The 24,801-nt window shown below is 38.5% G+C and overlaps 1 protein-coding gene across 2 annotated transcripts in view; it reads right to left on the bottom strand.

Moving 5' to 3' along the window:
- Positions 1 to 1,674: 1,674 nt before the first annotated feature.
- The window catches only part of ADAM28 (ADAM metallopeptidase domain 28), a 44,644-nt gene continuing 21,517 nt past the window's right edge, over positions 1,675 to 24,801 (bottom strand). Inside the window, exons 9-23 of one of the 2 annotated variants that reach the window (XM_081136081.1) lie at positions 24,414 to 24,583; positions 21,974 to 22,058; positions 20,529 to 20,659; positions 19,117 to 19,294; positions 17,631 to 17,720; positions 15,187 to 15,382; positions 12,231 to 12,333; positions 9,733 to 9,892; positions 8,709 to 8,789; positions 7,920 to 7,998; positions 5,930 to 6,038; positions 4,926 to 5,004; positions 4,200 to 4,265; positions 3,644 to 3,709; positions 1,675 to 2,366 (exon numbers count right to left, since the gene is read on the bottom strand). In XM_081136081.1, the coding sequence (XP_080992207.1) occupies positions 2,346 to 2,366; positions 3,644 to 3,709; positions 4,200 to 4,265; positions 4,926 to 5,004; positions 5,930 to 6,038; positions 7,920 to 7,998; positions 8,709 to 8,789; positions 9,733 to 9,892; positions 12,231 to 12,333; positions 15,187 to 15,382; positions 17,631 to 17,720; positions 19,117 to 19,294; positions 20,529 to 20,659; positions 21,974 to 22,058; positions 24,414 to 24,583 (1,614 nt within the window). In that variant the 3' untranslated portion in view covers positions 1,675 to 2,345. Of the gene's footprint in view, positions 2,367 to 3,643; positions 3,710 to 4,199; positions 4,266 to 4,925; positions 5,005 to 5,929; positions 6,039 to 7,919; positions 7,999 to 8,248; positions 8,790 to 9,732; positions 9,893 to 12,230; positions 12,334 to 15,186; positions 15,383 to 17,630; positions 17,721 to 19,116; positions 19,295 to 20,528; positions 20,660 to 21,973; positions 22,059 to 24,413; positions 24,584 to 24,801 lie in introns of those variants that run through there. The other variant, XM_081136082.1, reaches the window with a different exon arrangement.

The following is a 24,801-nucleotide window of genomic DNA, read 5'->3' as shown; positions in this document are numbered from 1 at the left end:
GCAGATCTCTAGTCTTGTTCACCTTGAGTAAATAAAACTTGATACCCTTTGAGTGACAGATCCCCATTTCCCCTTCCAGTCCCTGGCAACCACATTCTAACCTTGGCTTCCATGAGTTTGACTATTTTGCTACCTCATCTAAATGAAATCATTCAGTATTTGTCCCTCTGAGATTGGCTTACTTCACTCTGTAAGCATCAAGGACCGAGTGCCATCATTTCAGAATCTACAGGAAAGTTAAGATGCCACTTCTTGAGAGTGTATGTTTTATTTCTAGCTTAGGTCATGTAGATGGCTAGTTGAAGAGTCATAGGCTCAAGATTCCCATTTTGTCAATACTAAAAGAATGAGACAGGCACAGGAATGAAAATAAACCATTCAACAACAACAAAACCCCAGCAAAGATTCATAGATCGATCACAAGTAAGATTATGGCCTTGCTGCAAATAGGGATTTGTTTCTGGGTTAAGGCAGGGTCTTCTGAAAGCTCACGCTGCAGATAAAGCTGTATTTTTAATGTGCTCTTGAATAAACTCCTCCATGGAAAGAAAGGCTGCTACAATGACAATGATCTCATAGGTGGATTCTGGGTTTGCTGGGAATTGAGCTTCACTTTGGAGGCCAGAATGAGCTTATCTAGAAATTCACACTACAAGGACAAATGAAATTCTTGTGGGCAAAATCCCTCATGGAAAAGTAGGCCAATAGGGAAGCCAGGTCTGTGATGCAAACGGGTAAAGAAGACCAAGTATAGAAAATGTACAGCGATATCCATGAAGCGGAAAGCATGTGCCCTAATAATGGAAGCAGCTATTTTATGAGTTGGGATGACTTCTGTTATAAGTAAGAGAAAATCCAATTCGAAATGGCTTAAGAAATTTTATGGATCATATAAATAGGAAGTCCTACAAAGTGTGGGGGACTCCAGCATTTACTAATTTACCAGTTCAATGACATTGTTAAAAGACCAGGCTTTATTCTTTTCATCTTTCTGCTCTACCTTGTACTGTGTAGCAGCCTTGCCCTCATAATTGCAACATGGCTGCAACATTACCAGATGGGATATCCAGATGCCGACATCCAGAAGAAGGGACAAGAAGATCTTTCCGAGAAATTCCCCAGCATATCTCCTCTCTTGTCTCACTGACCAAAAAAAAGGCGGGGTGGGTGCTACACTCGCTTCTAAATCAACCACCAGTAAGGAAAATGAGATTCTTATGTTGATTTAGAGTAATAGAGATTTACCCATGAGAGAGAGTTAGAAGTATTCTTTTAAAATATGGACAACTGAACAAATTGGCATTCTGAAAGCAAGAAAGAAGAGGGTTCTTTGGCAGGCAACCAATGATGTTTGCTCCATCATCAGTCAACTAAGCAGATGGTTGCTACGAGCTTGTGATTAGTGTTGACAGACCATTTGATTACTTTTAATAAGCTGGAAATCTGGATGTTTATGCAAGATGTCCCAATTTTTAAATATTGGCAACACATTCAAAACATTTAAAAATACTTTGTGGCCCAAATTATTCAGGTCCAATGTGAATAAATCAGCAATTCATACATGTCTGGAAGGCTACCGGTTTATAACCTTTGATTTTTTAATTTAACTAAAAGTTCTTTACTTAGAAAGCCAAGTTCACTTTAACCTTGCCAGTAACTAAATTATACACATTTCTATGAAAAACATTTTAATTAGTAAAATTTATTCAATTGTAGTAAACCTCAAATTACACAGCTAACATGGATTGTAGAAGATAATGTGGGAAAGAGATATATAAATCATAAAATGTTTATATAAGTTTTCTTCTTAACAAAGGGTTCTAATTTGATAGGTTAATAATTAAAACAATTAACTTGTTGTTAGTCTTCTAATGATGAATGTACTAGTTTTTCCACTTCCTTCCCAGTTACCTGTGACTACTTATTTTTTTGTTTTCATTGGAGGATGAATTAGTTCCTACCAAGTGATAAAATCAAGATGTTCAAAATATTTGAACAAATATTAGTCAACATTACAGTAAAAAAAAAAAAAAAAAAGAAGTGGGGGAGTGAGTAGGAAAGTTGCCTAATTAGAAATTTCAGCTTCATAGCTGTATCTATAGAGTCATCTTCCTTCCCCTGGATATAGAGAACAGAAATTTTAAATTCAAACAAAGATTCTCAAGAGTACATCTCTCTTGAAAACTTTTGTTTAATCTCTTTAAAATATAACATGAATCAGAAAATGTTAACCTTCTTGGGTTTCAAGAGCAAATAGTAAAATAGTGCATATATTTCTCTTCTATCCAGATGGTCCAGTCTTCCAAGTTGATCATTTAGCCACCAATCCTGGCTTAGCCATTGCTTCAGACACTTGGATTGGAGTCCTAAAAAACAAGACAAAACTCTTCAGTGATCAACTTTTCCTAAAAATGTATATATCTCATAACTTTGTAATATTAAGAAATTACAACTAATTCTCAGTAGTTACACTTCCTATTTTATGGATTATTTGATACATCACAGGGAAGGAGTGGAAACATGGGAGTGTTAGGAAAGAAGGTAAGAAAAACCCCTCACTGGGATGCAAATATCCACCAGCTAATTAGTATAATGGAGATGGTAGGGGCTCAGGAGGAGAGTTATGAGACACCAGGTGATAATTATCCTATGGGATACTCTCTCCATCTCCCTATCCAGACTTTATTCTTAGTGAACATCTCCTAGGAAGACACGGTTATTAATTCCCTCCTTGACACTAGGAGCGCTACAAGATTATAATAGTTTGGCTACAGATCTCGTACCTTCGGGGTAGACATTGGCTTATCCTTGAAAACTAATGGTAAGTCATCAGAAATGCTATACATTTCCTATCTTAGCTCTACTTATTTCCCTATTTAAATCATTCCTGACCTTCTCAGCACTCATTTAAATTCTCCCTAACTCGCAAGGTCCAGTTCAAATTCCAGCTACTTGGTCAACCGGACTGTCTTCCTGTTTAACCACCCTGAGCCCATTCATTTTCTCCTCCCCATATTCTTTTCATCAGGATCACCTGCTTTGGCATAAATAATATATGAGCGATTAAGTGCTTCATATATATTTGACTTGTTTTCCTCCTAAAATTGTAAAAGTTCTTTAAAAATACCTTAAATTTTAGTTACTTCATTTACCGCCAACAAAGCACCAAATACGAGGAAACATGCTCAGTAACTATTTGAGTGAATGATTTCTACCTTTTACTTCATGGGCACCTGACTTTTATTCCCCATTTGCTTATCTGTGGTCTGTTTTTCATGCCCTACCTGCTACAGAATACTATGACTAAAATAGGCTTATTCTATCTATAATAAATTTTAAAAAGCAAAATATAACTTATGATTAAATTTGACATCCTCCATCTAGAAACTAGCCTTTCAGGGAAACAGTTTGCCTTCTATAGCAGAACTACTGATCGTTTCTTAACAATTATATAACAGAACTATTTGTAATAATGATAAATTAATACCCATAATAATGTATAGGTAGTAAATAGACCTTGCTATGCTATCTCAGTTTAGCCTAGGGAGCACATATCTTGACAAAGAACCCATAGATTTAGAGACACTATTCACATTGGCACAAGAGACATTTAAAAAATCACCAGGGACCATCTGATACTTACAAGGAAAGAGGAAGATGGTTCAGATGTGGGAATCGGAGGTGGTGGAAAATCTGGCTTTGTAATTAGCTAGTAAGAGGTAAAAAAAAGATAATTCAAAGATGGGGCCTTAAAAAGAGAAGTGCTTAATGGAAAGAAGTGCTTAAATTATTTTCAGAAATAGAGAATTTATGACCTTACTCATGAGAATGCTCTAAACCTATCAGTTCAATTGTTTTCATTTAGGCATACACAAAGAATTGAGAAATAAGTCCAATGCCAATAGACATATGATTGAGATGCCACTCTAGGAAGGAGATCGGCACTTGTCCCATAATGAGTTATCACTTTATAGACCTGGTCATTCTGGTGTAGGGGTTAAATTATAGGAGTATCATGGGTAGGCACACATTCTCAAATTTGATATTTTCAAAATGTTGTGTAGAAGAATCTATATTTTATATTAATTTTTACACAGGTTGCAATATTCTTCTAAAGAAATAATTGTGCATTGTGTCTTTCACTAGTATTTCCTTAAGGTTAGACTGGCAGTGATATTTAAGGGAAGTCACTAACTCACAAAAGAAGCTGGAGGCTCACTGCTGTCTGCTGGCAGGTCAGAGGCACAAAGCTTCATCTGACTTATCTGAAAGGAAAAAGAAATTTTTAAGATAAATTATAAGGTTCTTAAGTTCAGCTTCCAAATAAGCAGTCCTTTCAAAGCATGGGAGACCAGAACTAAGATGACACTGAAGACCAGATGGGAAGCACAGCAGCCCAGCTGCTGCATTCTGTTAGGTTCAGAGCTATCAGAGATTGGTAAGTTTCCATCAAACACACGATTACTAATGGCGTTATCATTAACCAACTCCTGTAAAAATTTCTAAACTTGCAGGACACAACCAAGGCATTAGGAGTTATACATATTACATATATTGTCATACAAATATGTGTATTATTTCCTTTACTGGGACATTTTTAAAGGAATGAGAGAAAGAGAGAGAGAGAGAGAGGAGAGATCTGGTATCTGTCCTCCTTGTTGTCTTACTCTGTTTGCATTTTGTGAATCCTAGCAAAGCAGCCTCTGCATTTCTGCATTTTATGGGGGCTCTTCTGGATTTAACCAAAGGCAGAGGAGAACTTTCTGGATGTGTAGTTGCAGAGCCCACAATCCTGCCACATACTCACAAGTGCAGTGAATTTATACAACACTGACGAGCAGAAATGATAGACAGGTGGTCAGGGCAAGAGAGGGAGAGAATCACAACCTGGGCCCATGGCAAGCACGCTACAAACTATGACGCACCTCTTGGGGCTGACCGGCCTTCACCGTCTGTGGTGTCCTCTTCTGTCTGCATGGCCCGGTGCCGGGGGTAGACGGTGGCCTGTAGGGGAAAGGGTATCAGACAAACTGACTAGGCAGTTTGTTCATCCCAAGGGGGAAACTCAAGATAAATCTGCCAATTTCCTTTGCCCGCTGTGTCATCCTTGGTGACTGAGTGGGTTTTCACCTGCTCCCTAGGATGTTCTTAAGGCTTCTATGTCCTATAATTCATCATCCCCACCACTGATTTTCTTTTTGATTCTCTTGCAGAGCCCTGAACCCTAATAACAATGGTGATGAATACAACTTTTATCAAATTATGTCATTTAATTAATGACTTATTTTATTCCTTCAAAATTTATTAATAGCCCATTATGGGTAAATTGTCCTTATAAAAATTCAAGAAAGATGCTGTAGTGTCAAGACCATGTTCAAAAGATTGACTGATCTTGGTGCATATTAAGACACCATCACTTCCTTTGTACAACTTTGAACATGTTTATTAACCCTCTGAGCTTCTGTTTCTACATTGGTAAAATGAGAAGTGCCTGATCTTGCAGGATTGTTGTAAAATTAATATATAATATCTTTCATCTATATGATAGAAATAATAGTTACTACCACATGATATTCTTGCAAAGATTAAATGAGATAATGTATGTAAAAGGAGTTAATAGAAGTGCTTATCATAAAGATAGTGATCAATAAAGGTTAGATATTGTATTCTTATAATAAGTGCAAAATCTTTAATAATGAGTTATTAATCTTATTATTAATTATATTTACAGTAATTACAGGGGACAAAGACATGTCTTGCTGGGAAAGACTTCTCAGTAAAAGAAATACTCAGCTTCTGGTCCAAGCAAAATGTATGTATACTTATTTCTAAGTATTTGAAGTAAACCAGCATTAAGTTTCATAATTTGGGTCTTATCTTTGAATTTAAAGTTAACTAGAGGCCAAAAAGTCCCCAGGTAAAAGCTTACCTCTGGACTTTCTTCTGCTTTCCTCTGACGCTTTGGAGCCACACTACTACAGCAAACACCACACTTATGACAGCCACAGGGAACAGCACCCCAACCACAATGGGAAAGGCTGCAACAGAGAGCCCAGGCTTAGCGAGGACCTAAGAAATTCACACATACGTACCACAGTCATCTTTTTTCTTCATTTAGCACAGCCTCTACCCTTCCCCCAGAGAACGTGCAGTCTCTGGAAAATCTCCCATAGCCAGTAAAATTAAGATATGTTTTGATCATAATTAGTAAAATATGATTTAGGTAGAGTGAATAAAGGGGAAATCTATAGGAAACATTTCATATGAGACAGCTGAAGCAAATACTACTGAGAAGTATTAGAAGGGATGATGTTTGTAGTAGTTGGAAAATGAATGACTGGGGGATTAGAGAGAATATAAAGAAAAGGGGATGGCAGAAAAGGAGTGAAATATTTTTAAAATTCAGCCCTGAAATAAAACAGGGAAAAAGAAACTGAAGCCTTGAAATCACATTACTGTCAGTAGCAAATAAGGAGCCGAGACCTAAGACAAGTGCTCTACTGATTTTTGCTCTATACTATAAAGATTATGGTTGGAAAGGAAATTATGTGACCCTGTGAACTGGGAAATGGTTTGAACAAATTTCTTGGTTCTATATGGTGCTTTTGCTTTTACCTACTTATCTAAGTAATAAGTGTAACTTCAATCTTTTGCTATTTCAAATATTCACGTTCCTCATAATAATCAGAAAACATAGATGCCAGGAGATGGAAATTTGAAGAGCAAATGAAACAGCTATCACTTTCTTATTGCAGAGATCAGTAAGCCAATACGATCCTGTTTTGTAAAAATGCAAAGGAAGTTCACAAGTGTTCACACACACATGCAGACAGCAGTAGTAGAATTCTAGGTAGGATAATAATTTCACTTCAAACATCTGATACTTTCCACCCTCCGTAAAAATGAAAAGAATTATGGAAATATAAGAAGTAAAAGGATTTATGTGGACAAAAACAGTGTACATTCTAGCTCCAAACATCAGGAATAGATGCTATTTTTTCTTGGGAAGTTAACAGAGAATCTGAACTTGGGACATATGATTCACTCAGGCCCGTCCCCATCCCTTGTGTATTTAGAACAAGAGTGGCTCATGCCTCAAGGCAAAGTCCTTCTAGAGAAGTCTTTAGAAACAATGGGCGGGGGGCGGGGGCTCTTGCCTGAGAAGCAGCACAGAGGCTAACAACAGACATTCATTCTAGATCAGAGAGAGAAGGGAGAATCGAGGAGCAGTTGAGTGCAAGAAGTAAATGAAATAAAGACCCCTCTCCTCATGGCAAAGTATCTTCACCACAGAGACCAGAGGTGAGGATCCCCACTCGGGCTGCTTCCCACCCTCACAGCCAGATCTCCCATCAGGATGGGTGGTTGGTAGGTACAAGCACACACACATGCAAAGAAAATCCATGTGAGCTAATTCAAGTCGAACAGAATCCCATATCCAATAAAAAGGTCACAGGCCCTGAAGACAAACAACCCAATGAAATACAAGGGGCAGGCTGCAAAAATGGAACAGCCAAACTCAAAAGAAATAGAGATAATTCAGTATGCGGAATTAAACCTACAAAAATAATCTGTCATATTCTTAGAGAGTCTTATGAGAATGTTACATCTATACTTTAAGTCAAGGCTGGTATGAAAATGGAACAATCAGAAAGCAAGATAATTTGGGAAATTAAAATAAGCTTACAAATATAAAATTTGAAGAAATCTTTTTTGTATGTAGAGTGAATGCATAGGGATGTGGAAAATAGGATTAAAAACCTGTTAAAGAGAATTTGAAGATTAATATTGTGGATTCAGTATTTACAGGACAGGAATTCCAAGAGAAGAGAAAAGAGGCAATGAAATCTTTTGTTATAAGAAAGAAAAGCTTGGAAAAGAAGAGCAATTTCTCAGGTTAGACATGTAATGTTACCTACGGAAGACCATGGAGGAGACATCGCAATCAGGAGGGGCCCAGCCCTCTTTACACTGACACTGGAGGTTGTGGTCACACACCTGGGGGATCAAAGATCCTATAAGTTTCCACACTAGACTGACCACTGACCCAAGGGCCTACTCATCCATGATTAAGTCCATTCTGGAAATGGAATAACCCCTGTTCTGAGTCTTTCAGCTATCTATATAACATCCAAATCGATAATAGGAATTTTGTATAGACCAGGTTCTTAAAAGAAATTTTTCATTGAAACACACTACTGATGGGTTAGACAAACTTAAACATTTTTTTTGGTTGTCAGTCTTTTTTGCTTTCAAATTTATCTTTATTGTTGAAAGTATTACAGATGTTCCCCTTTTCCCCCCATTGACCCCTCCTCCCTGCTCCTGCCCTCTCCCCAAGCTTTCACCGAACTGTTGGTCTGTGTCCACGGGTCATGCATATGAGTTCTTTGGTTAATCTCTTCCTGCCCCATACCTTCCCTCTGAGATTCTTCAGACTTTTGCATGCTTCCATGTCTCTGGATCTATTTTGCCTGTCAGTTTATTTTGTTCATTAGATTCCACATATAAGTGAGACCATGTAATATTTGTCTTTCTCTGACTGGTTTATTTAGCTTAGCATAATGATCTCCAGGTCCCTCCATGTTGTTTCAAGGGTAAGGGATTCTTCTTTTTTACAGCTGCTGAAACATTCTTTTATATCATGAAAACCGATCTAAAAATTACATAAGATTCAGCAAGCTTGGGGGAAAAGTTTCAGATCTTACAGCGTGTCCTTTGCACTTAGACGAGCAATTGGTCGATTTGTAGGCTCTCTCGATATCCACGCATTCTGCATTAATGCAAACCTGAAAATGATGCGAGAAACATAAAGTTGACACTATGGCCAGTGGCATCAGCTCTGCAAATTGCTGTCTGTTTGGAATTTGGTCTTAGTAGCCACTGTTACCATTATTAAACTTACATTTTTATTAAGGAAATCACAGCATTCTTTTGAAAATAGGAAGATGGTATCTAGGTCATTTTTATAATAAAATGTTTAGAAAGCCTCCCTTAAAGATTTCCTTACTTCGTTTCATTCCTCAGTGGTCATTCCCTGAACCCACTCTTTAGTCCAAGTCTTAAGACTGATATTTATTTAGCATGGAGCTGAGCAATGATACAAGGTACCCATTCCAACAGAAGTATTATGGAAAACTTGTCAATATCACATCTTCTGCAATATTAAAAATTATCATTTATATAAAAATAAATGATATTTTAAATCTCTTTTTTATTATTAAAGTGATTATCATTCATTGAAAACCTATCAATTTGGGGGCAATAAAAGTTACCTAAGTTTAGCAACCTTGTGCTAAGCAGACAATAGATACTTATTAAATAGTATTGAACGAATCAATGCAGGCAGGCATAAATGAACGACATAAGCATTGCTTTGAAAACTGCGCCTATTGCCCTTGCCAGTTTGCCTCAGTGGTTAGAGCCTTAGGACTGAAGGGTCCTGGGTTCAATTCTGGGAAAGGGCACATACCTCAGTTCCAGGCTCGACTGGGGAACGAGCCAGAGGCAACTAATTGATGTTTCTCTCTCTCTCTCTCTTTCTCTCTCTCTCTTTCTCCTTTCCACTCTCTCTGAAATGCAACAGGAAAAAAATATCCTCAGGTGAAGATTAAAAACAAACAAAAAAACAAACCAAAAAAACTGCTCCTATGAAACACAAGGAGGCCTTGAAAAACAAAACAAGAAACAAAAACTAAAAACATGTAAGAATAAAAACCAGTTTCAACCTACCTTCTTATTTCCACACTTGGTTCCATTGGCTACCATGCCTATTTCTTCACTGTTGTCCTCAGGATTGAATGATTTACATGACAGGAAAGTTATTATACGTCCTTTCCAGGGCAAAGTATCTGACCCACCTTGACAGAACAACTTCCCACACATGGCATCACTAAGGAAAAGTCAAAATTTGCTGCAGTTAAATTACCAGGATCTAAATTGCAGATTTAGACAAATGTTGATAGCTCCCTGACTGTCAATATTGAACTAATGGTATTTCTCCCTGTAGCAGAGACTCCTGGTTCTTCCTCCTTGAGATCAGATTTCCTCTTAGTCTTCAGTAATAGAACCATTGAGTATGGAAAAGCACGTTGTTGCTGTAACAACAACAAAAACACATTTCCCAGATTTCCATGCAGCTAATTTTGGCCCTTGGGAAGGGAACAGAATCTTAAGTATAAATTCTTGAAGGTGGCCTTACATTTGTTGTTGTTGTTGTTTCCTTTTTACTTATTGGAAAGTGATGGCTGGCACTGGAGAAGCCAACACACACCAAGAGAAACACTTGGGAATGGCGGTCACGTATATGATAGAGCTAGAAAATATGAGGATGGATCTCTGACATACTGGAGGGCACCAAGGAAATCAGTTTCTATCTTGTTTCACCACCAAGGAAATCAGTTTCTATCTTGTTTCACCACCAAGGAAATCAGTTTCTATCTTCAGTTATTTTTTCTTATTTATTTTCATGAGTTGCAGCAGAATAATTTCAACTATGGTTGTGTCAATATAAAGTTGGGCCTTAATTGATCCTCATAGCCTTGGGGTGGGGAACGTAGGGCCCACAGGCTGTTTCTGGCCTGTGAAATCATTTGGTCTGGCCCTGCCAAGGCAACTGCAGGCGGGACTCAAAATTCAATAAATCTAGGAGCTTTTTTCATAGCTAATTTTTAAGTTGACAATTTTGTATGGCTTGTGAATGATGTTATAAATATCCAAATGGTCCTTGGCAGAAAAAAGTTTCCCCACCCCTGCTCCAAGGCATTATGTGGGGTTACTGAAAGAACTATCTCCCTGAAAATACAGATGAAACTACTCAGCACTCAATAAAACCATTGTTTACCAACCAAAGAGAGTAAAGTCAATGCCAATAAAATTGCAGTCGATTGCTTTATGTAGAATTCAGAGAAGGGCTGTGAGAAAGTATTCTGAGGGCAGATAGAATCAGATCCTTCTGATGTCTTCGTTGGTTGCTGGAAAAAGTAGCAGAGAAAGGCATGCATTCTCTCCAAACTTGAGAGGGTGTTTTTCTTGAATAATTTAGGTGAAGTCTTATAAGGAAGATTCTAGGACACAGGGAATTCTAGGCTTGCTCTCCACTACAGCCAGTTACTATTAAGAAGTGACTAGAAATGCAGCCTGTGGGGAGAAAGAAATACTCGTGCCTTTAGTTGCAGAAATTATCCAGTGCTCATACAGATGGCGATGTGAGAAAATGGGTGTGCACACACTGCAGAGGAAAAATAGAACTACCCTGCTTCCTTTCCCCAATCACTACCCTCTCATACAACATATTGCTCTTTTCCCCCCAAAATATTTCCTTTTATATAGTTTCCCCCTTTAAATCTGCCCTGATATCCTATAAAGGAGAAAGCACAAAATATGATTGTCCATCCTTTAGGTGCAACCTCCCCAAGAGATGACCCTATGTCCAAAATATATTTTGTTTAGAAAAATTAAAAATATATATATAATTTGCTTGGCAAAATTTATCACCTAGAAAAATTAGTGTTTAACAGAAAAACATTGAGAAATGCTGATCTTGTTTAACTTCTTGTTGCATATGGCTTAGTGTAAAATTTGGAACAAGTACAAAGAGTTTAACCTATCATAATTTGAATTTTTAATGTCATCTCAAAATTGTACAAAAACATCTTATAGAAAAATCTCAAGTTTATTGCATATAATATTATAAAAATTAAAACATTCTTCAGGTGAACTGTCAATTTTTTCTCTTACTGCCTTTTTTCTTTATATAATTCCATGGCAAGTTTACATAAAATTTTACAAGCATTGTATTGATTATTCTCTGAGTAGGTAGATATTTGTGCTTCTAGAATCACAATAAAAGACATCAGATGGGAAAGCACCTAAAATATCCTGGAAAATTGATGGATACATTTCTATTTACCTTGCTTGTTCCATCTCAAATATTCATTTTATTTAACAGTGATTGTACTTGATGTCAGTCACTGACAAGGATCAATGGAGCTGTTCCTTCCGCTAGGAAGGACTTGACAAAAGGGATCAATTCTTATTTCTCTTGTCAACTCAGTGCCTAGCTAGAAACATGGCACAAAATAGTTGCTCAGTGACTACCTGTCAAATGAATGACGTCCAAATTCACCTTCTCTTTAGATGGAATAAAGCAGAATGTGTGACTGGAAGTGAGCAATTTCCCTGGTCTGTGGAGGAGGAAGGGCTAAAACTGTTGTTTGAAGGCCACTTACTTCGCTTTACAGGGAACGGGTGTGTCATTCACTTTGCGGCAATACCCGTACTTTGACACGCCTTCGTTCATCCGGTAGCACAACTCATCCGCCACCTCTGTTCCTGGCACCAGGCGTGGTCAGGAGCAACGTATTTGGAAAGAAAATAGAAAGGAAGTTCAATGCTACAAAGGGTTGATGGGGAATATAGTCAGTCATATCGTAATAACTACATATGATGGCAGATAGGTACTTGAAATATCAGGGGACCACTGTAAATTATATGATTGCCCAACCACTGCGCTGTATCCCTCAGTAGTGAAATCCCACGGTTCTTAAACTGCCGCTAGTCTGTTGCCTTCCATGAAGCTGACCCTTGAACAGCTTTCGTCACTGTTCTTATTCTTCAAGACTACAGCTGTGATGGGATGGGACATGCCTGAGGTGAGCAACAGCACCACTTTATTTATTTATTTATTTATTTATTTATTTATTTATTTATTTATTTATTTATTTAAATATGTCTTTATTGATTTCAGAGAGAGGAAGGGAGAGAGAGAGCAAGAGAAGGATCAGTGATGAGAGAGTCATTGATCGGCTATCTAGCCTGCAACCTGGGCATGTGCCCTGACCGGGAATCGAACCCCGATCGCCTGGATCCTAGGTCGACGCTCAACTGCTGAGCCGCACTGGCTGGGCCAAAACCACTGCTTTAAATTTTATTTCCAGGTCTTTCACTGGACCTGGCCTCTCTTACTGGCAGATTAGCAGTGAATTTTGTACACTTAGGGGCCGTGATGAACAACATGAGATTAAATCAATGACAAGAGAGGATGATGCATTTAACAGACATGGTAAACAGGAGAAGTGTGAGGCTGCTGCCGGCGTAACACAACATACTGTTTTACAGTAGACTTTTTTTATAAGTAGAAAGAGAATACTGTAAAATAATGATAAAAAGTATACTCCAGTAAATACAAAAACCATTAAATAATTGTTTATTTTGATTATCAAGTACATATAGTTGATAATGGCAATGCAGTAGGTTTGTCTACACCAGCATCACTACAAACACATGAGAAATGCATTGTGCCAGGACATTATGAAGGTTATGACATCAATATATAATAGAAAAATCCCAGCTGCATTATAATCTTATGAAGCCACCAGAGTATATGTGGTCCGTCGTTGATGGAAACATCATTATGCAGCACAGGATGTAACGCCATTGACCCTTAGAACTATAGCTTGCACTAATTTGATGTTGAGAGAGCTGACTGGGGGTAAAAACAATGTTTTAAATATTTTCATTCTGAATAATTGCTATTTTAGTATTTGAAAACATCTGGATTATTTGCTGAGAGTTAAAAGAAACCTATATGAATTGGAGATTTACCCAGGAGAGCCACAGTCATGCCCAGTAATCTAGGCATTATTGACTAGATTCCCCTTGCTGCAATCTGCATCTCTGTGGCTGTTCTGTAACTGCCAATCTGCACTGCTTAATCTCTTCAATTTTTTTACCCAGCCTCCCAACACCCCTCCACTCTGACAGCTGTCAGTCTGTTCTCTGTATATGAGTCTGTTTCTATTTTGTTTGTCAGCTTATTTTGTTCATTAGATCCCACATATAAGTGAAATCATATGGCATTTGTCTGTCTCTGACTGGCTTATTTCACTTAGCGTAATACCCTCTAGGTCCATTCATGCCGAAAAGACATATTCTTAATCCCCAAATTCAGAGTCACTGCTGCTAATACTGCAGAAAGTATCATCCACATACCGGGTGTCACACTTCTTCATAAATTACTTTTCCCAATTAACAATCTACTTGTCCTTTCCCCAGGCATTAAATATTCTACAATATCATAGCTGCAAAAAAAAAATTCACTGGATAGATACACTATAATTTTATTCACTACACCTTATTCTTAGACTTTGAGATGTTTCCCAACTATTAATATCTACTATTATTTTTAAAAAGTGCTAGGAGAAATACTTGCAAATAAATATTCTTGGGTACAATTTTTAGGAAAAGGAGTATTTTTTAGGTTGCATATGCACTTTTCCAAATTCTCTCTGAAAAGACTGTGCTGATTCATATTCTTACCAGAGTGTGGAAACGTAGGTGTTTTGTCACATCCTCACCAACATTAAGCATTAACTGTAACCCAGCTTTGCCAATTTAACAAGCTTAGAAGATTAACTTGGGGTCAAGCTTTGCTCCTCAAATTGTCTCAGACCACCCTTCCCTGACACACAAAGTTTTTATTGAGGAATTTTATTTTAATGTTCCTGTCCATTTATTTCCCAGGTTTCTTTTATTTTGATTATATTGTGAATCAGTCATTACTGTTGCTTTCCTTAATCTTGTCCCTTGTATATTTTTAGAAATTATAAAATTTTTCTGGCATGTGATAACTCTCTTCAAATAATTTTAGGAATATGTATTCTCCCTATTTGAAAAAAAAATTCCTTGAGCCATTTAAGTAGGAATCGGAAAAGTAGCAGAAAAGGCTGTGAAAATTATATGTATACACACACACACACACACACACAGACTTTCAAGGGGTTACTTATCTGAAAAGGGTCTTGGTTACGGTTAGCAGATAAAATACTGAATCCAGTTAAATTTGAATCTCAGATACACAAAGGATTTTTTTTAGTATGAGTTTGCCATAAATATTGCACAAGACATATAGACACTAAAAAAGATCATTAATCTGAAATTTAAACTTCACTGGCCCATTCTTATTTTTATTTGCTAAATCTAGCAAGCCCTAAACTGATCTTAGGTCCTAAAATGCAGTGGCATAGTTGCTAAGAAAGAAGAATGGGACAGAATGCTACTTTGGCCATGATTAAACACTGTCACTTGAAAGACCATGTTTTGTTTTGTTGTTTTGTTTTGCTTTGTTTTGTTGCATGTGCATCGAGAGAGGCGGGACACCAGCTCCCCTGGGGTTTGGCCTCCTACCTGCTCCCCAGAGCTCGGTGCACTGCTTCTGCAGCGTGGGGCACGTCCCCATCAAGCAGTAGCCCTTCTCATTCTGGCAAGGGAAGCCATTGACCTGGAATCGATCATCAGGGCAAGTGCCAGATTTACCGTCACACATTTCCAGCAGGTCACACTCATCTTTTGCTGGTCTGCACACTGTACCAGCCTTTTTAAACTGCAAGAGGAAAAATGGAGAGAAGGCTTTTTCCACCTGACTTACCAACTATTTCAAATTAAACCCAAATAATATTTTCCCTTTGGCCCTTTATTGCCAAGGTAGTTAGGAGCATCATTCTATTCCAGTTTACATTTACATCATATAAGCTAAAGCCACCTCCTATTATGTCATTTCTATTGACTTTGGCCAATGACCTAATTCTTCAAGTAACCAGTATTTCTGGATTTGTAGTGGAAACATTATAGAAATATCAATGAGAAAAATACAGAAGAAAACCAAGCAATATCCCAGATGCAAAGAAGGAAGGTATTTCTGGCTTTGTTGAATGCATCTTTGTCAAGACTTTCAAGGAGATTTCAGTCTGTAACTTCAGGTTTACTGGTGACGTGGATCTTCCGCATTAAGGGAGGTTAAGTTTACAAGCACCAGGTCGGGTGCTCTGAGACTTTCCCAGGCATCATGTTTCTGAATTCTTAGTTCCTCTTATTGTGTGTTCAGATATTTCTTTTCAACCCACTTCTTATGGAATAATTTATAATGAGAGAGAAATACCCAAATATTCATTTGATATATTAATTCTATTGCAATCTACTACTGCAAATCTTGCTCTTATTTCCTTAGAGAAACCTCAGTAAAACAGTTCTGCCTTCTATTCGAAGGTGAAGAGGCCTGTGTGGACACTGGAAGCATATCTTCCCCTGAAGTGAGCAGGAGGCTCTCAGGTCACCAAAACACTTTCGATATCTTTATGCTGGTGACAGAATAAAATATGAATTTAAATCGGAGCATATGAAACCCTCCAAATTCAACCCTTGCTGCCCCAGCCAGCCCAGCTTTACAAACTATGCTTATATTTTCTGTTCTTTGTTCTTTCTCTCAGCCTCCTTATTTGGAAAGTTTTTCTCTTTCTGTCCACTTCTCTAAAACCTATTCATTTTCCAGCCTAGTTTGAAAGCCTCACTTTTCATGAAGGCTGCTCTGATTTCTTCCACACACATAGCTGCTCCTTTTTTTTATTTCTGATTGGTTGGTTGATTGGCTGATTGAACTTATTGGAGTGACACTGGTTAGCAAAATTATACAAGTTTCAGGTGCACAATTCCACACACATCATCTGTACACTGTCCTGTGTGTTCACCACCCCAGGTCAAGTTTTCTACATGTGGTGGGGAAAGTGGCTGAGCTCAGATATGGAAGATGCAGGTTTGAATCTTAGCTCTGTCAGTGGTTAAATGTGTAACCTTAGAAAATGAATTTAATCTCTCTGAAAATCCCTTTTCCTGTCTAATCTTTAATTTACAAGTTCATTGCCCTAAGAAAATAGCAAGTTCTTTGAGGTCAAAAATTGTTTTTTGTTTTTTTTTTTTTAACATCTCCCAATAAAATGTAATAAACACTTGTTGAATACTACTTAAGTTCTCAAATTTTCTTCCTTTTGGCCTCCTTTATTTCTTTCCTCTCCCTCTGACATTAAAAAAAAAACAAACTACCCCAAACACTACCCATAACCTGGTATCCAATCTGCACATTTCTTCTAGAAATAGTTATTGAGCATTTAAAATGCATGAAATCTGTGCTAGGCGAGGATGTCCGTCCCCTGCCCTTAGGAGTCATTCTAACAAAAAAGACAGACTCATAAATAAATAACCGTTACATAGAATTCTATGCAACAATGGAATGTAAAATGCTAAATTTTAACTTGAAGGAAAAGCCAAAAAGCCCCGCAGAGAAAAACGACACGGCATCCTCACTTTATGTCTTTTTTACTATGAATTTCACCCTAAAGTGACTTCAAAGGTTGAAGACAGGGGAGCCTCGGCGTTATTAAAAATAAAAGTTTTTCCACCAAACTCATCATTAAAGGAATTTAGAACTAATTATGAGGTTTGGTCTAAGAAGGCCTGTAGTATCTCAAGAAGCAGGAGGCAGGAGTGCTGGCTTTGGAGCGGGTGAATCTGGAGTTTGCTAGTCAGTGATTCTGCGATTCTGCACGTTTTCTGTTCTGAGGCTCTTTTCCTTCAAAAGCAAAATGAGATCATAATATCTACTTCGAAGGGGTGTTGGACGATCAGATAGTCCATGTTTGTCAAGCACTCAGTGAGGACTTGGTAAATGGTAGGTAGCATTATTTTAGAGACAGAAAAATGTTGCTTTGCCTATTTCGTTGAACACAACCCCTGAGATTTTAACATGGAAAAAAATAAAGGGTAGTTGTAATTATTAAGACAGAATAAAAGAATCTTACCTGGCACTTTTCACAGCAGTTTCCTAACACACATTGGAAACCTGCCTTGATTTTACATGTCTTAGCGTCACAGCACAGGTCGGTGCATTCCTACAAAACACCAGAAACAATTGCAAAGGCCCAATTACTTTTTGGTCTCATTTCAGCACAATGCATAACATAATTTGCTCACCCACAGACTTCACTTTGGTATAGTCTGAAAATAATTTTCAGGAAAATAAAACAACAACAGCAGCAAGGCTTAACATTAGAAAAGCTGAGATTTTAGAGCCACCAAGGGTTTGTTATTTATCTGAATTCTACTTACAGTTTTAAAATTTGAATATCTTTTTTTCACTCACCCAGTTTCCCACAATAATACTGAAAATATGAGAGCAAACAAAAAGACAAAGGACGGTTTTTAAAAAATAAAATTTATCTAACTAGAGAACATAATTAGTTCAACTGATGAGTTTTGTATCTACTCAGCAGTAAATTTAATCTCTAGAACATGTAACTGCGAATCTAAAAATACAGTTTTTTATTCAATGTCGACATTTAATTCAGCTCCGCATAAAGCGATTTGCTGTATTTCGTTCTCCTTGCCTTATTTTTGAGAACCAGGCCCCTTTCTGGTTGTAGCATTTTACATTCCCCAAGAAGAATGATATTTCAGAATTACAATAGTTAGGGTTAAAATTCTTGCCCTTATTTCAAACATAAATATCATCTGAGAAAGATTACTCTTTCTCATAGAATGAATAAACCTGTGATCCTGTTTGAAGTTTCGGAGAAGCTGGGCCCCCGAGGGCTTGACATGTTGCTTATAGTAAGTGTTAATAAGATGGGGACAAGGGTCCCATTCAGAACCCTGGCTGCCCGGTGAACAAGGTGGGATCAGGCCAGGCACTTCTAATGGTGACAAGTCCTGAGTGGCAAAGGGATAAACCGGGCCGGATGCTGGTGGGATTGCCGGAACAGCACCCCGAATCCACATCCTAGCGCCTTCCTTTGCTTGCATGGTGACCCTGGGAGGCCATTCCCACCCTTTGAGCACTGTCGCGGTGCGCTGTCTACAGCAACTGCTCAGGAAGTCCTAGGCTCGTAAGAAATGTGAGGTACCTCTGACAGAGAGGGAGGGGTGCAGACACAAAGCCCAGGCTGGTGAGTGGCACTTAAAAAACTACATATGGGGAGGAAACCCCAGGAAGCTCTGTGTCAAGCACTGCAGTGTCCACTGTCAGAAAAGCTGACCTCACGAGTATTTACAAATGAATATAGAGAAAAATCACATGACACGTGAAATTTCAGAGTGAACCACTTTATATAGTTTTTAAAAATACGGCTCAAATGTGTTTTATTTTAGTTCTTAATTAAATTTATCGGGGTGACATTGGTTAATAAAATTATACAGATTTCAAGTGAACAAACACCATCTAGTTTTATAGTTTATCTTCTTGGCAATTGGAAAGCAAACTAAACTTTTTTATAAAGGACTCGGTCATACCTCGGAAGTCCCACAATCACAGTCCTCTCCCGTTTCTACCAACTGGTTCCCGCAGATCGGGGGGGATATGATATCTCTAGGCAATGGGGCATTAAGGAGGCAATTCGATAGTTCATCTTCAAAAAACCTTTTGTAGCTGACACGGCTGCAGGAACTGAAGTCTGTAGGTATATGGAAGCTGTGAGGATCAGGAAAGAGAAAAGAGAGTGCAGTCATGCTGGGCATGGAGGGGACAATATCAGACACTGGGGATGAGACACCCGAAACCTGCCCCAAAAGATCAAATCAAATCCACTGATCGTCTGCTAAATCATAAGCTCATTCATGTCCCTAAATTTGCCTGTCTAGATGGACATAAACACCTCTAGCTAAATGAGCAAATATGGTCATATCTCAAAATATAGCATCCAGCCCTGCCAGGCATAGCTCAGCAACTGAGCATCAACCTAGGATCCGGGAGATCGAGGTTCGGTTCCCGGTCAGGGCACATGCCCGGGTTGCGGGCTTGATCCCCAGTCAGGGGCGTGCAGGAGGCAGCCCATCAATGACTCTCTCATCCTTGATGTTTCTGTTTCTCTCTCTTCCTCTCTCTGAAATCAATGAAAAGATACGTTAAAAATATATAGAGAGAGAGAGAGAGAAAGAGATAGCATCCAGGCCGGTGTCTAAAAAATCACCAGTGCTTCCGACTCATCTAGGAACCCTGTTCAGCCTTAGGTCGTCTGGGTTGTACAGTCCTCACGGTAGTAAAATCTTACTTATTTACAGGCCTAGGAGTTCACTTTCCTTCAGAGGAATTCCTACGGACAGACTTCTTCAGCCCACACATAAAGCTCAGGGTCCAAAATGCACTAGTATCTGGAGAAGGAAACATGGGCTGCGCAGCTGGCATCCAGCCACGTGCCGTTGTGTGGAAGGAGACCAACCTGGATGGGGCGGCCGAGAGGGACAGAGGGAGGGAGTGGGTGCGACAAGGACCTGCGGGATCTGAAAGATGAGATTCCCGAGCGCCTAAGGCAAGGCAGGAGGGCGGAATCCATTTCCACGGACTCTCCCTTCGCCCCTCCTGTGAAACTTTCTTCTCCAGATTTTTCTCCTAGAACTTTTTCCTTACTGCCACCCAATCTGAATTTACTAAAAATTTGATAAATGCTAATGATTTTCTGTAGATAGGATAAAATGACAAGTCACCCCAACAGCAAGGAGACAATATGCTTAAACTAGATCTCAGTTAATGAAAAATATTAACCCGTGGATGAGGGATAAGGTGGCTTGGGATGGATACACCTTCATGACTATGCTATATAACCATTTAAAAGCTGGACCATGCTGTGGAAGGTGACATAAAAGAGCAGCACAGCCCAGAGAGAATCAGAAACGGGGGCAAAGAGCATCTTCCCAGAAAGCCTTACCTTAGAGCTCTGTCCATCACACATATTGTAGAAGGGCACTTGCAAACATGGGAGTCATGAAACATTCCAAAGTTATGGCCCATTTCATGAGCCATTGTCCCTGCAACTCTAAGCAAATTGTCACTGTGGTCCTATGGGTGAGAACAGGAAAACAGATCTTCTGGTTTGCAAGCTGAATTATCACTCAGGGTATAATTAAATATTTTTACTGTAGCCAAGTGCAGTAGAGAGACTGATTTTAGCTTCAGTCTACTTACCCTACCTACCATCTGTCCTCTGTCTTTCTCCATCTCTCCCCTTCTCTCCCTTCCCCTTTCCTCCCTCCTCCACACACACACACACACACACACACACGCATGCACACACGCACGCACGCACATGCACACACACAACTTAAGTACTGAATGCCCATCACAGGGCATATTACCTGTTCTTTTTTCTAGTGAATGGGGAATATTTTAATGAGAAAAATATTTACGGTTTTCTGCCATAAGAGATTGTGACAAAATTTATTCAACAATGATAAGGAATCAGAAACATTTTTAAAACAATCTACCTCCCTTCCCCCAGCTTGCATTTTAGTATCTTCTAATTCAATTGGAGGCCTTTGATATGTTTAGCTAATGGAGCTTTAAAAGTGTTCATTAACCTAGAACTATAGTCCATTGGTATCTTTTTCAACTTAATTACTGCCAAGACTAGACATCAGTCGATTCCAGCCTTGCCCCATTGCATGAAGCCCAGCCAATGGCCAACTTCATTACCAGAGTGTTTCTGATAAGAGTTGTTGGACTGGGTGCTCCAAGTGATCCAGGAGCAATAAAACAACACTAGGAAATCATTGCTGGTTGTAATTTCCCAGTGGGGAGATGAACTTGCTAATAACTCCCATCCACAGAAACCTGGTTTCTTTATTTTCTTCATTTCAAAGAACCAAATAAAGAGATTCATAAGGCATAGTACAAGACTGGCAAGCAAGGAACACCTGTGTAACGTGAGAAGTTAACAGACACCACTCACAAAATTGTTTCATTCTGCTAAAATAAATATGATAAACCTTGTTATCTAGTAAGATAGAGCTCCCCAAATGGGGACAAAAACAAAACCAAAAAAATTAAGAAAAGTGGAAATGTGTTTAGGGACTTTCCAGATCGCTTTAAGATTCCTTCCAATTTAGGGTATATCTTCCCTTAAATAGTTATTTTCATGACTCCAATGTTTCCCCCGCCCCCTGGAATGACCTCCATAAACAAGATAATGCATTACGATCATGCTGGGTTTATACTGGATATGCAAGATGGATTCAACATTTGAAATTCAATCAATGTTAATCAACCATGTCAAGACACTGAAGGAGAAAGACTATACCATCTTCTCAACAGGTTCACGAAACAGAGTATTTGACAAGCTTGAACACAGAACCAATTGTTTATCTTCCAACAAACCTGGACGATACCAACAGAATTATAAGGAGAGCACATTGTAGACATGAAAGCAAGACCCACAGTCATCCCATTAAGTTCTTTTGCCCTGCAAGAAAGAAAAAAATTGATATGACAACTTATGATTCTAAGCTTTATTTTCTATAGACAGTTCATCCACAACTCTAAATGTTAGCAGAGAAACTCACATTGTGAATCATCACTTTTAGATATTTTCTTCAGTTTTTGGCCCCGGCCTGATAGCTCAGTTGGTTAGCGCATCATCCAATACGCCAAGGTTGTGGGTTCCATACCCAGTCAGGGAACATACAAGACTCAACCAATAAATGCATAAATAAGTGGAACAACAAACTGATGTTTCTCTCTCTCTCTCTCTCTCTCTCTCTCTTTCCCTTTCCCTCTAAATCAATAAGCATATCCTTGGGTAGGGATTTTTTTAAAAGAAATTTGCTTGGTAGATGCATTTACATAAAAAGTTGAACCTATATTTTCTACTTGTCAACATCAAGAATGGAAAATATTAATTTTGCTATGCAAAATGAGGAAATTAGAGAACTTCCTCCCACTTTGCATTCACTGTATTCAGAAATCTGTTGTTTTGAAATGATATTGATCTTCTTTTAAAATTGTATTGTAAAATTACTTGCACTTAAGTCTACATTTGTTTGGGTTCAATTCTCACTACTAGTTCACTTATAAAAAATAAAATCTTTCTTCATCAGGACGTTATCTAGTTTGGTTCTTCTTTTTAGTGAATAGAATATATTTGGACTCTAAGGTCCCTACCTGGTTACAGTTAGGTAAAGGTATCTTTTGTTAATTTGTCAGGTAAATGGTAAAATGTTCTATTTACAAGTGAATGGACAATTATTTCTTCCCATCATATATTTTTAGTGATTTTATTTTGTTTATTTTGGTCTACTCAAGAAACTTACTCTTGAAATTGGATTTCCATTTTTTAAATCTATACATCTCTCATCTTGTCTATAATTTGTATCTCTCTATCCTACTACTTCACATACAGGAATACACTTTAATCAAGCATGGCCCTGGACCCAGTCTCTTAAAAGTTGGTTGGATTCCCTTAGTATGAGATCTTAAAAAATCATGACCTTTCCAAAAATGATCTTTTTCCTTTGGTGGGCCCTGGAGTCTGGAATTCACCTTTCCAAATGAAGGAACTGTAGCACCTGTTCTTCAAAGATAGCCCAGGATGAGCCAGCTTTGCAGTATTCATACCCTGTAGGGCCTATGAATCTGGATAGGTCTATGACTTGCTCTTGACCAACAGAAAAAAACAGCAGTGACCATGTTATTTCCGAAATTGGGTCATAACGAAGCCTTGATGCTTTCTCCTGGGTCTTTTAGAATGCTTCTTCTGGGAAAAGCAAGTCACTTTCTAAGATGTCCAAACCCTGAGACTGTCATGTTGGAGGCAGTCCAAGTTAGCCACTTGAAAAAACTGTATAGACAGAGAGATATCACCCAGCCCCCTTGCTCCAGCCATACCAGGACAGTTACCAGTCATATAAGTGAGGAAGACTTAGTTTAAGCTTGGAAGTTGTGAGCTGATGTATTATGCTGCAACAGATAACCAGCAAAGAATATTAATCCTCACAACATTTAGTCCACCATTCCCTTTTTTTTGAAATATGTTTTAGTTGATTTCAGACAGAGGGAGGGAGAGGAAGAAGGAGAGAGAGATAGAAACATCAATGAGAGAAACACCAATTGGCTGCCTCCTGCACGCCCTCGTCTGGGGATCGAGCCTGCAACCCAGGCATGTGCCCTGACCGGGAAGCGAGCCAGCAACCTCTTGGTGCATGGAGGACACTCAACCAACTGAGCCACCCCAGCCTGGCTAGTCCACTATTTCCCATGACACCCATCATTTTCTTAGGAAGTGAAACTCAAGTAATTTCAAGTGATTTCTTGCTGCCTCCTTCTGGCTGACACAGCTGCAAGCTATCCAGCAGAATTTTCTTGATTTCTTTTGAGGCAAATGCTTAGCTTTTCTTGTGTAATTTACAACTGTTAGACTTAGTCCCCTCTCCCCCCTTTTAAAATTAGTCATTTCAGCAGGATGATAGAGGTGTATAATTAGAATATAATATTCAATTTCTCTTCTATCCTAGAAGTTTGTCCTGACTAGTGCTTAAAGCTAATCAATTATTTTTAATAGTAAATCTAAATTCCCCTTTCCATTCTCTCAACCTGCCTTTCCTTTCCATACATCCAATCAAAACAGACAAAATGTCTTATGAATCATCACTAAATCATTAGCTTCAATTAAAAAAAAGAGAGAGCATATTCAACATTAACCTTCTACATGAAAACCACTCCCTCTTGCCCTGTACCCTGAGATACCACTTGCTTTGCCCAGGCTTTAAAAAGTTTTATGCTAAAAACCACATAACATACAAAGGGGGGAGTCCATACATACGTGAGTAACTGAGCGATATCGTGACGCTTTCTTCTTAGGAGGACATTGCCCCTCCACTGAGAGAAGTTTTCCAAGGTGGCCTGTGCGCTTTGGGTTATCTTTATTTTATCGTTGTCATTCCAGATTTCTATCCCCACTAAGGCCACGTGAGTATTGAGCTTCTTATAAAGCTGTCCAAAGAAAATAAATGGCAAGGCATCAACTTATACTGGTGATGTCATCATGTAATATTTTCAATGTACTTTAGACTTTCAAAGCATTTATAACACCATGGTAAAGTCGTCCTATATAAATATATTTGTGAATGGAAGTTGCCATTTCTTTCTTGCAGACGCTAGCATCCCCATTCTTGGGCAAAAGAAACACCCTTAGATATTTCAGGTCTGTA

The sequence above is a fragment of the Miniopterus schreibersii genome, assembly GCF_964146895.1.
Source record: "Miniopterus schreibersii genome assembly, chromosome: 4".
Lineage (NCBI taxonomy): Eukaryota > Metazoa > Chordata > Mammalia > Chiroptera > Miniopteridae > Miniopterus > Miniopterus schreibersii.
Note: the sequence above shows the minus strand (reverse complement) of the source record. Positions and strands in the feature narration are given on the sequence as shown.